Below are 11524 nucleotides of genomic sequence, written 5' to 3'. Positions count from 1 at the left end.
GGGCACGTGACACTGCTGACACCTCTCTAAGCCTCAAGGAAACACACGGCGGCGAATGCGTCTGGCACGGTGCCTTCATAGGCTGGCGATCAAGATGAAGGATTCCACGAGCAGTCTTTGCTGCTGCAGCTCACGCTGCTATGTTTCACGCACTAGCACGCCCATGGCAGCGGACGGCTCCAGCAGCGGGCGGTCCAAAGCTTGACTGCAGAGAGCGCGGGCGGCTCTGCCCTCTTTGCCCTCTGCCCGTTTCAGACGCCCGCCTGAATCAGAGAGACGCGCGACTGAAACACCCTTGCCTTGCGGCCAAACCCACCAACCACCGACGGCGTCCAACCGCGCCCGCCACCACCACTGTCCGCGCGAAGCTTGCTATCTTTGCACCTGAATCCTGACTCTGGGTGCTCGTGTTCGCGGACCACTGGCCATCTTTTGTTGTCGACATCTCTTGTCCCTGTAGACCCTGTCCTAGCGGGTCCGCCCTTCAACCACTAATGGCTGGATGCCGAGTGTGGTTCGGATAATGCTTCAGCCATCTCATCCAGTCTCTCGCCGACTCGTGCCAGACCCACACGTACTGCATATCCCCCATGCGGCTGCCTTTCCGCGTTTCAATGCTGCGGTTTTGCATCAGATGCACACGCACCGCACAAGTGTTACACTGTTTCCGCCTAAGACGTCATATGTGCAGCCAGGCGACTGCTTGGGTAGGCTTACCGAGGCGAACCACTACAGCAAGATGGAAGCTTCACAGTAGGGAAGTGCACCACTGGCGTCGATCTACGATTCTACGTTTGCAGCTATCTAGCTTCTCGGAAGCATGATGCCTCCGGGCCACTCTTGATATTCTCGAGTTGTTAATGTACAGGCAAGTTAGGCCGCGACAGCTGCCGGTTAACTGTAAACTCTTGTCAGAGAAACACGCCCCGCGCTGCTGCCATCCAGAAGCTGGTCCCTTCACGAGTGTTCCACACCCGCCGGGATGCCAGTTGCCGACCATGCCAAACAACTCGCTCCTCCAGCACTACCCCACACCCCATACACCAAGGACATCCCTACCCGCTCCTTCCTGTTCTCTGTTCTTCTTTTCCTCCAGCCTCTTCACCCTACGTACCGACAGACCTACACCTAGCGGTCCTAGGATCGTGCACAGGACGATGGCCCACGTTACAACCAGAAACATATCTGAGCTCGACCCAGGCTCTTGTTGTCCTGATGAGAAGACTCCCTTTGACTCAGCTACCGACGAGATAAGAAACCCGATCTCCCCGCGGGCTGTCATCGCGCAGGCCAGTATGAGGGGTGGGTGCAGAGAGAACGGCTTCGGTTCGGGGGAGGTGTGACGATTTGTCTGGGTGTTGGTATCTTGCTGTCCTTGTGTACTTTCAGGACGTGGCCGGCTGACGCTGCTATCTTTCTTTCCCCAAAAGTGAGGAATAGACGGCAGTCTCAATCTCGCTAACACTTTGCTCAAAGTCTCCTTCAAAGGCGCAAGAGAGAAGCGGACGAGCCAGAAACCGCACGTAAGTTTTCCAGCCGCCATCAAGATCGTGTACACGATGCCGCGCCATACGATAGACCCGCGGAACATGCGCGTTATCGGAATAGAAAAGCCTATCGAAGCGAAGAACAACGGCTGCAGGATTCGACTTACAGCTTGTTGGTAGTAACGCTCATAGACAGCAGTCCCAGAGATATCCTCGTCGACTTGCGGCTCTTTCTGGGATGTAGCCCCGGGATCGCGCTCTTCTTCATGGTCCTGTTCTAGCCCGGCTTGGATATCAGCTGCCGCCGAAATCACTCCAAATTCGCGGGTTGTTTCGCGGGATGAAGTTTGCGCAGGTTCTATTTTCCCCTTTGAAGATGTCTTCGACTCTAGTCGATGCACCGGGTGAGGCACCTCACTATCCCACCAGCTGATCACTGCGCCCGCAATGTACGCAGCAAACAAATTAGACGTACCAGCATAACTAGCGCCTGCGACAAGGCCTAGAAGAAGAGCGGTGTGTAAGACAAAGGCAGTGTGTCTGAGGCATAACAGCTTGGCTAGCCAGGCGTCCGGCTGGCTTTTACGAAACCGATTCAGCACTATAGTGGAGGGCTTAACAACCATACGACACAGCAAAGGTACAATACATGCGAACGCAACCGATACCAAGACGGGTCGGGCTATGACAAGTGCACCGATATCACCTCCGCCCAGGTTTGAGATGACTTGTACCATGACAAGCCCAACGACATCGTCCATCATGGCGGCACTGGTCAAGACGACGCCCAATCGGCTCGATGATAGGCCGCTTGATGCAAGCACTGTGAAGGTGGTGCCCAGACTCGTCGAGCATAGTGCAGCCCCCGCCGCAAATGCTTGGAGGGGGGTTGCCCCTAGCAGTGGTTGAAGGGTGTAGGACAGACCAATTGGAAGGCCAATGCCTGTGAGAGCGACAGCGGAGGAGAGGACGATGTTGGCCTTTAGAGACTTGAAAGAAGTCGAAAGCCCGCCTGGAGATGTTAGTTTCTATACTTCTCACTGCCACGTGCCGCGTATACGGGTGTGAGGCTGGCGAGATCGAAGGCGAGTTGTTTGGGGACACTAGATACCTTCGTATACAAGCAGTATCAGGCCAAGATAGCCCAGTTGCACGATGACTTCCTCAACCTCAGATGAAAGCCATTTGGCGCCAGGGGTTCCCCAGGCAATGCCTAGGAAGACTTGACCCAGTAGTCCGCAGTAAACAAGGCGGTCGAGGGCAGCATTGACAAGATTCAACAGAAGCAGGAAAGACGATTGGACAAGGATGGTGCGTATAGCCGGCTCATGGTAGGGAAGCGATGGCACAGTTTCAGCGTCGGCTGCAACCATGACGCGCGGGAAAGAGGTGGAAAGCGAAAATCATGCGGCTGCTTCCAGCAGCAGCCATGCGCGGGCAATTCGCACTGTGCTTGCTCGCTCGGGAGCCGGCGTGCAATGGGTGCAGCTGGATAGCGCAACAGCATTGGCGGGCGGGTTTGATGTCGTCGTGGTGGGCGAGCCACTGACAGGGTGCCAACGGTGTTTGCGGACCCCCGCCGCCTCGACCCAGCCGACTCGCGGCAGCCCCATTTGTTTTGGCCGCCGATTCGCAACCCACCAAGCAGCAGCACACGACGCCCAGTAGACTCTCGGCCCATATTCCTACCGCATGCACCCTCTTCTCCCTGTACGCACACCGACTCTGTAGTCTTCATGCACATCGCCCGCCATGGCCCCGCTTGAGCAGCAATGGGTCAAGGTCCAGCAGAAGACCTTCACAAAGTGGTGCGCATCCCCCGCCAAACCCCCGAGTCCCCCGTACTAAGCCCATGGCGGCAGGCTCAACAGCAAACTCAAGGTCCGCGAGCTCGAGATCAACGACCTGATCACAGATCTGTCCGACGGCGTCAGTCACCTCCTCGACACCCTCCGCGGGCTTGCCTCCCGTTCCACGGCCACGCTGCTCTTTGTTTACTGACTGCCGCAGATCGCCCTCGTGCACCTCCTCGAGATCCTGAGCAACGAATCCCTCGGCCGCTATGCCTCCCGGCCGAAGCTGCGCGTGCAGAAGTTTGAGAATGTCAACAAGTCGCTGGACTACATCAAAAGGAGGGGCATCCAGATGACCAACATTGGTGCCGAGGACGTGGTCGACGGCAACAGCAAGATTATACTGGGCTTGATATGGACTTTGATTCTGCGCTTTACCATCAGCGACATCAACGAGGAAGGTCTGAGTGCCAAGGAGGGTCTTCTGCTGTGGTGCCAGAGGAAGACGGCATGCTACGACGAGGTCGAAGTGCGCGACTTCTCGACAAGTTGGAACGATGGACTGGCATTGTGCGTTGACTGCGAGACTTTTCTCGGGCAAGGGCTGACAAACAAACAGCTGCGCGCTCCTAGACATCCACCGTCCCGATCTCATCGACTACGATAGCCTAGACAAGAGTGACCACCGCGGAAACATGCAACTCGCTTTCGACATTGCGTCCAAGGAGATTGGCATTCCCGACCTGCTCGATGTAGAAGACGTCTGCGACGTAGCGAAACCCGACGAGCGATCCCTCATGACCTACATTGCCTACTGGTTCCACGCCTTTTCGCAGATGGAGCGCGTCGAGAACGCTGGCCGCCGAGTAGAGAAATTCGTACAAAACATGAATGGCGCTTGGGAGATGCAGAACAACTTTGAGCAGCGGATGCGCGAACTGCTGCGACAGATTGCTGAGCAGCGCAAGCAGTGGGAGGAGGCTACTTTTGACGGTTCCTACATTGATGCAAAAGCTCAGTCCGGCAAATTCACGGAATACAAACGCAAGAATAAACGCACATGGGTTGCTGAGAAGTCAGAAGTCGCTGGACTTCTGGGAAACATCAAGACGAAACTATCGACTTACCGCTTGAACCCATACGAACCTCCGCCCGAACTCAGCTTGGAAGCTCTGGATACAGCATGGTCGAATCTCATGAAAGCTGAGCGCGAGCGCTCCCAAGTCATCAACGAGACGATACGAGACATCAAGAATGCACTTCGGAAGACATTCGCCGACAAAGCCAACGACTTCGCACTGGCCTTAAATACCTTATCGGTATCCCTTTCAGCCCTGGAAGGCGATGTTGAGGACCAAATGGACCACACTAAGAAGATCAGCGATAACCTCGCGCCTTTGGAGCAATATTTGGACGTTATTGCCACACTCGACGAGCAATGCGTGGAAGCCAACATCGAAGAAAACGACTACACCACATACACCTACGACGAGCTTGAGTATGAACTTGGCCTGGTGAAGTCATCTGTCTCGAAAAAGCTGGCTTTCTTGGAAAATCAGATGGTCGCTCGTAACATGACAAATCTGACGCCAATACAACTGGAAGAATTCGAGTCCGTGTTCAGACATTTCGACCGCGACGCATCTAATTCGTTGCAAGAGCTGGAATTTTCGGCGGCATTGGCCAGTCTAGGCCTTGTGTATGACGAAGAGGAGATGCACCAGAAGTTCCGTGAAACGAGCGGAGGACGCGACTACGTCACCTTTGAGCAGTTTATCCGCTTCATGGTGGATGAGACGGAGGACCAGAACACAGCAGAGCAGGTATTCGAGTCGTTCAAAGAGGTCGCTGATGGCAAAGTAAGCACCATCCTACTCGCCGTTATACTTATAAAGCATGCAATATTCACACAATGCAGCCATACGTTACAGAGCTTGACCTCCGCCACTCGCTCGTCCCGGACGAGATCATTGACGATCTCATCGCAAGTATGCCCGAACACAAAGGCCCAGATCTGCAGGAAGACCGCAACATCCCAAAGTATGACTACATCACGTACATGCAGCGGTACATGGGCGGTGCGAGCAACGGCAATGTTCTCACCAATGGGAACTAGGATATCTCCGCTGAGACTAGGTTGAATATTCTCGCACGAGCCTACACGCAAGGCACATTCTTGAACAGCTTGGATCTTGCGCTGTTGCGTGACGGCGCGTTTGTGTGATCAGTGGTGATTGGATAGACAAACAGCCTTGTCTGCTTGCTCGAGATCTGGATTGTTCACATGCATTGTTCGGCGTTGGTCGTAGTTCTGGATCAGAGGTTGGCGGGTGCTTGGGTTGGTCTTTGGTCCTAAGTCCTTCATTGGGTTGGATTTCTTTTGTTTGCATAAGCGAGTTTGGATTGGGAGAGCTTAGGTATACCCCTTTTTAATACGATGTCTTCTTCTACTGTACTCGAATTCTCTTGTTCGCCTCTTGACTCTGGCGTTAGGATGATATTTGCGCCAGCTGCTCGGTTTCTGTAAAGTCAAGATCAGGCGCGGTCGGGCATGCGATTGAGAGAGACCCTTGATCCATAGCGCTGGACCATTGATTAACAGGTCACTGGGACGGCGTGTGGTCGACGTGGGTGACACGCAGGGGACCGCTAGCCTACCATGAGCTTTTCGCAACGTCAGAGCATGGGGGAGTACCCGCTAGCATGAAACGCGATGTTAACATCAATTTATGCTGAAGATTTATTGGATGCATGTAGTTTATGGGTTTTTATCGCGCTGCCACGTGCAGAAGTCCTTGGCGTAAGCAGTACTCGACTATGGCGCGGGATCTTATGCTACCTTCTCACAAGCATACGCATGTACACATCTATTCAAAGCCGTTTTGCACTACCAATATTTTTTTTTCTCTATATCAGTTTTTTTCGGCATAAATTCACCTTTATTGACCCTACTACCAATTGCATCGGAGGAGACCTTTTAGGCATTTAGTGCAGCTTTCACACTCAGCGTGAAGCCAAAAACGACATCCCAATGATCGATACGACGTCAATAGTTGCTCTCCGCTCCTCCGGCCAGGACAAAGATGGCAGCTGGCGCTTCCAGTCGATCCAGCCGCCGAACCCCCTGTACGCGGATGTAGCCTTTGGCGGAAGTACACTTGCACAATCCATCCACGCAGCATACCAAACAATAGAACCGGCAAGACTAGCGAATCTGCGTCCCTAATCAATGCTCGGTCACTTCTACGGCGCAACTCGCAGCTCTGTTCCTCTGGATCTCAAAGTCACCGCCCTCCGCGACACACGAGGCTTCGCAACACGACAAGTAATCGTCTCCCAACCGACCACCGATATAGCGGGCAAGACCCGCACAACGAGCGTTATACTCGTCGACTTTATCGCCAAAGCTCAAGACCGGACGATGCTCTCATTTTCCGCACAGCCGCGAATATCTCCCCTCACACACCACTCCAAACTGCAAGACATGCATGAGAAACTCCAGATCGACGCTGAAAACGGCAGCATCGACAAGAGAAAGCTCGCCTTTATGATGCCCTCCTTCGATCTGCTGAATATCTGGCATAACCGCTATTGCCCCGAAGGAGTACTAGCGCAGCGCTCGGTGGGGATGCGCCTCGACAAGGAGACTACCCAGGATAGCTTACCCCATGCAGAGAAAGCCTCGTACGACTGGATCCAGCTACGTGAGAAGCTTCCGCTCGCCCACAGCACCTCCAAAGACGACACAGGCACACTATTACCCCCCACCACCTCCGCGACTTCGGCATGTCTCTTCGCTCATTTCCTCGACACATGGACGTCCGTGGTTGCGCCGTGGTGGGCAAAGATAGGACCGGAGGAAGCACAGGTGTATGCGACATTGGACTTTGCGCTGAGGTTTCACGTCGATGAGTTGGATGCCGGGCAGTGGCATCTGAGGGAGCAGACGGCGTTGGCAGCGGGTGATGAGCGGGATCATGTGCAGGTTGGTCTGTGGAGAGAGGGTGGGGAGGGGAAAGGGGAGATGAAGATGGTGGCGAGTATGACACAGACTTGTGCGTTGAAGGGACCGAAGGGTGCGAAGGCGAAGATTTGATGGCGTGGAATGGGTTAGGGATAGGAGATGGATTTCAAGACGGTACAGCCTAATTGAATCTGCGAATGAGGAGCGATATGAACAACGGGGCCGATGCAAGGACTACAGCGAAGTAATAACAGTCGAAAGCATTCACTGCTTTGCGGCTGTACCAAGGCACTAATGTTGAAGCTTATGTATCAGTTTCAAGACACATTATCGCTGTTACTTTCTTTCGAACTAGACACACAGAACGCAGCCTTATATCCGCCGCCACATGTGATTCAGCCCGGTTCCAAGTGTACGAGTCAAATTATACCATGCATAATGAGAGGTCCACTAAAATGCCGAAATTAGCTTTCTTCTGGCTTCCAGGTGTTTCCACGTAAGCTAGACACATGCAGCAACCTGATCAGCGCCATGGAGACCATACTGAGTTGATGAAGGTTATTCTATCAAAGTTCTAAGCCTCCAAGAGACGTATGTAGAGTTATATATCGTAGAGAGCGCACTTCGGCTCTATACTCTATATGGTACTTCCAATTGTTCCTCACCGAATCATAGCTGCAGCCGCTGCAGCCCGTGCATTACGGTCCAAATCAGCTGCCATTTCTTGTAAAACATGATATGCTCAAGTTCGGGACCTTTCCTTGAAGCCCCAAACTATTAGTGTGAGTTTATGGGTTCGGGTGTTTTTTTAGACTCTATAGCCACAGTGTACACTATCTAGGTCTGGACCGCTGTCTTATTAGTACATACTCGTCACGATCGAAGCAGAAGGCTGTGTGGTGCGCATGCGACTCGAGGCTTGTATGGTGCCAGGCTGAGCGGCTGCGGACTGAATATGATTGGTGGGCTGTCCCATGTACATTGGCAGGCTGACGAACGGTCACTTGATGTTCTCGCTAGGCTCTCTCGAACAGCCTTTGCAAACATTCAATTTCACAGAGAAGTCGTTGGTAACCCTCTGCCGATAAAGCTGAGACTCTCTCTCTTTTCTCCGAATACTTGCCGATCCTGGGTATTCTCTTTATCTAGATAATTTGTTTATCGATCGCACGTAACAGGCGCAAAGATCTGTATTGAGACCAGGCTGAGCCTTTCGTATCTGCCTTAGATTGGAAAATATCATTGTATGCCGCCTGGAATAATTAAAAAATGATGGGGGTAATCAAGGAAGGATACATCTACGAAGAAGTTCATGGGATCTGGATTAAAAACTTAGGGGACGATCAAAACGCAATCGAAGAACCACCGATTCCTGAGATAGAGAAGACCACGGTGGCCCAACTCGTACTCGCGTCCACCTTTACGATAACCAATACTCTCGCTCTGTGGCTGGCATCGACACATGACCAATGGCCTTGGTACTGGACATTGACCTTGACCTATTGCTTAACTTTTCCATCCCTCCTGGGGCTTCTGCGGGAATCGGAGTTCTTCTGGAACTGGGAACGGCTTCGGGGTCCCAACACTGCACGACTATGGCACGACCGGCGAAATACTCCTGCATGGGCGGCTTTCTTTATTGCTGTGGCTATACTATTTCTGAACTTGATTCATTTCATTGAAGGAACACTGTGGGTGTATTGCAATCTCAGGTATAGACGCTATAGAGGAGCAGTGTCGGCAGTGATCTTAGCATCCGTCCCGTATCGATGTTTATTGAATCTTGAGATGGCAGCCGATGCTCCTGATTCCCGATGGAACAGCTGGACCCCATATACTGCCAATGATATATGGCAACGATTATTATGGAAACAAAAAGGGTTCGTCAGTTGCAAAGTTGTTGCATTCGTGGCTTTTGGACTATGGCTACGGCGATGCGGTCGGAGAATAACACCCCGCATGGTCAAACCAAACGAACTGCTCGTCACCACCGGGTACCTGGAGCCTCCGCTGGAAGTCGGGCAAATAAGGGTCCGGCGGCAGTGTGTAAGCATCCTGGAAAACATCCCATAGAATAAATGACTGACTATTCACAGAGATGCGGACAAAGATTCACCTTTGACTACTCCGCTTTCACACCCGAATTTGCCCATGATTACGCTGCCCGCCAAATGCCAGGATTTTTAGAAGATGATTATGAAATACCCGGTATGCGACAGTATGTTAGACGTAACGACATGTTCGGATTAAGATTTATCGATGGCCAAGAGACCGCACAGACATCACTGGAAAGTAGCACACAAATCTTCATTCTTCCGCGGCCCCTGCTATGGCTTAACAGGGTTTATGTAAGGCTCAAAACAATGTTGGGAAAGCCTCTGGAGCGAAATGTTCTTCCACAACACAGCGGCAACACCACAACAACACACTCACTGCAAAGAACACCCACTCAACCTCAGCGATTGCTACATCTTCTAACATCGATGCGCAGTGCCAGACTTGGGAAGGGCTTGTACCAGGGATGTATCGACGCTATCAAGACTGACCGGCAACTTTTCGACTTCCTCCGAGACCTCTACAAAAGCAAGCGCGGCCACATCCGTACATTATGCTCCCTGAAAACTGTAAAGGGCATCCACATCGTTGGGTTCAACCTGTTTGCAGGAGGCGCTGTGGAGGTTCGTCATCACAAAGAATGTTGCAAGCAGGACTGCACTTGCCTCCCGCCGGCAGCCCTGGTGCAACCATCAGAAAATGCGGAATATCAGTGCTATCCCGCAGGTCCCTTAAAGTACGGACCCCCTATTCTGCCAGAGGTTCTTGCACATTTTTACTCCAGCCCGTCATGCATCCCCGAGCATGTACGATCAGTCTTGGATCGGCTGCCCATACGTATCGTTGGCGAACTTCACGAACCGATAGGAGAACCAGCCCAAGGGTGGGGCATATACTTCCATGAAGGCTTGGACAGCGATATGATCACGTTGCTGGTCTTCGTCATGTTTTTCACTGGTAGTCTGATATTCGGTATTCTATGGTCATATCTAAAGATGGACGTCCAAGGTGCTTTTGGAGTCAGTGCGTATATTCTGACAGCAGGTGCGATCCTGGTGTCTTTGGTGGCTATGAAGGCGAACAAGGCATGAATTGTGAACCGAATCGAGCTGAGGAAAATCAGAAGCTTACGGGAAAAACCAACAGGAAAGTTGTCGAAGCCCTCAAGAACTGTCAGCAACTGTCATGGCTGTGCTAAATTACGTACTTGAACCGAGTCAACCGTCAAGGCTCGGCCGTTTCTGATCAACGGGTCACTGAGCATTTCCCGTTTCCAGCAGAAGGACAGCAACCCAATATGCTTCGAATCCTATGGAGGCATACACACAAACAATGCAGACTTCAAGTAAATGAAGTGGCGCCTGCGCGCATATGAACAAACGCGCGTCAACCTCCACGCCGCTCTCGGCCACGCACGCAGCTCAATCCATCCACTCCCCTTCTCCTCCGCTCTCGTTCGGGTAGTACACCTGTGCGTGCGGCAACAAGATCGCCCAGAAGCTGCAAGGGCGAGATGCACATCCAACACACGCAAGACCAAACGGCACTTCCCATAGTGAAGCAAGCCCTCATCACCCTCCCGCGCGGTGAAGATCGCCACGTCCATGCGTCGGATACGACCACCTCACCCTTCTTCTAGATACCCTCAATTGCCAAAAGCTGTGCATGCTGCAATCCACCTTGTCCTGCATCTTACTCCCTTCGCGGCTATTTCCTCGGTCGTGTCGAAAGCAGAAGTCGCGACCCTGGCGCGTATAGAATCGGATCCTATAACCAGGTTCCTTACACGCCGCTGCGCCCGGCACGGCAGACCAGCGCCCCCGTCGCGCATCAAACACTCGTCTCGCTGGGTAAACCACTTACTCGCACCCAGCCCACATACCCCAGGACAGAACAGGCAGGCTCACGATACCATGCTGGGCATGTACACTGCCGCTCAAACGCCTACTCCGGAACAGGCAGGAAAGCGGTGCAACGGAATACCTGAAACGTCCTTCGAGGACGACCTTCCACAACTATCGATAACCGCGATGCCCATTGCTAGACAGCCGCGGCGCGACAAGCGCTGAGAGAAAAGTGTCGCCAGCGCAGCAACGCGCTCCATCAACAGAGGAGCAAGCCAGGCAGAGGCTAATCTCAACGCGCCTGCCTGCATCCAGCGCGCAGCCGATGCGGATTGGAGCGAGCGCAGATTGCCAGCACCGGCCCTGCCGAGGGGTTTATCC

At 52.9% G+C, this 11524-nt stretch overlaps 5 protein-coding genes across 5 annotated transcripts; 4 read left to right on the top strand and 1 right to left on the bottom strand.

Annotated features, from left to right (window-relative positions):
- Positions 1-799: 799 nt before the first annotated feature.
- Positions 800-3012, bottom strand: CC84DRAFT_1163947 (Sodium/hydrogen exchanger). Its single transcript, XM_018178372.1, has 2 exons — positions 2599-3012; positions 800-2499 (listed from the first exon to the last, which is right to left on the bottom strand). The coding sequence occupies exons 1-2, from the start codon at positions 2858-2860 to the stop codon at positions 1025-1027; spliced, it is 1737 nt and encodes a 578-aa protein (XP_018035757.1). The 5' UTR covers positions 2861-3012; the 3' UTR covers positions 800-1024.
- A 227-nt stretch (positions 3013-3239) lies between these two features.
- CC84DRAFT_1144709 (alpha-actin-like proteinin) lies at positions 3240-5728 on the top strand (the record flags this gene model as incomplete). The annotated part of the gene is made up of 5 exons (XM_018176465.1): positions 3240-3295; positions 3350-3416; positions 3498-3850; positions 3900-5139; positions 5199-5728. The coding sequence occupies 5 exons, from the start codon at positions 3240-3242 to the stop codon at positions 5394-5396; spliced, it is 1914 nt and encodes a 637-aa protein (XP_018035756.1). The 3' UTR covers positions 5397-5728.
- A 747-nt stretch (positions 5729-6475) lies between these two features.
- On the top strand, positions 6476-7352 carry CC84DRAFT_1118501 (uncharacterized protein; the record flags this gene model as incomplete). Its single annotated transcript, XM_018175521.1, has 1 exon — positions 6476-7352. A coding segment is annotated over exon 1 (843 nt), but the record flags the coding sequence as incomplete, so codon positions are not given.
- A 2129-nt stretch (positions 7353-9481) lies between these two features.
- On the top strand, positions 9482-10390 carry CC84DRAFT_1243603 (uncharacterized protein; the record flags this gene model as incomplete). Its single annotated transcript, XM_018184119.1, has 1 exon — positions 9482-10390. One exon carries the CDS (start codon positions 9482-9484, stop codon positions 10388-10390), a length of 909 nt encoding a protein of 302 aa, XP_018035754.1.
- A 398-nt stretch (positions 10391-10788) lies between these two features.
- On the top strand, positions 10789-11399 carry CC84DRAFT_721370 (uncharacterized protein). Its single transcript, XM_018187161.1, has one exon. The coding sequence runs from the start codon at positions 10904-10906 to the stop codon at positions 11366-11368; it is 465 nt and encodes a 154-aa protein (XP_018035753.1). The 5' UTR covers positions 10789-10903; the 3' UTR covers positions 11369-11399.
- The last annotated feature ends 125 nt before the right edge of the window (positions 11400-11524 follow it).

Source organism: Paraphaeosphaeria sporulosa (assembly GCF_001642045.1).
Source record: "Paraphaeosphaeria sporulosa strain AP3s5-JAC2a unplaced genomic scaffold CC84scaffold_5, whole genome shotgun sequence".
In the NCBI taxonomy this organism is placed as follows: Eukaryota; Fungi; Ascomycota; class Dothideomycetes; order Pleosporales; family Didymosphaeriaceae; genus Paraphaeosphaeria; species Paraphaeosphaeria sporulosa.
Note: the sequence above shows the minus strand (reverse complement) of the source record. Positions and strands in the feature narration are given on the sequence as shown.

Coding starts and splice junctions, on each gene's coding strand:
- CC84DRAFT_1163947 (XM_018178372.1), bottom strand. CDS start 2,860: ATGGTTGCAGCCGACGCTGAAACTGTGCCATCGCTTCCCTACCATGAG. Junction 2,500..2,598: donor GATACTGCTTGTATACGAAG/GTATCTAGTGTC, acceptor TAACATCTCCAG/GCGGGCTTTCGACTTCTTTC.
- CC84DRAFT_721370 (XM_018187161.1), top strand. CDS start 10,904: ATGCGTCGGATACGACCACCTCACCCTTCTTCTAGATACCCTCAATTG.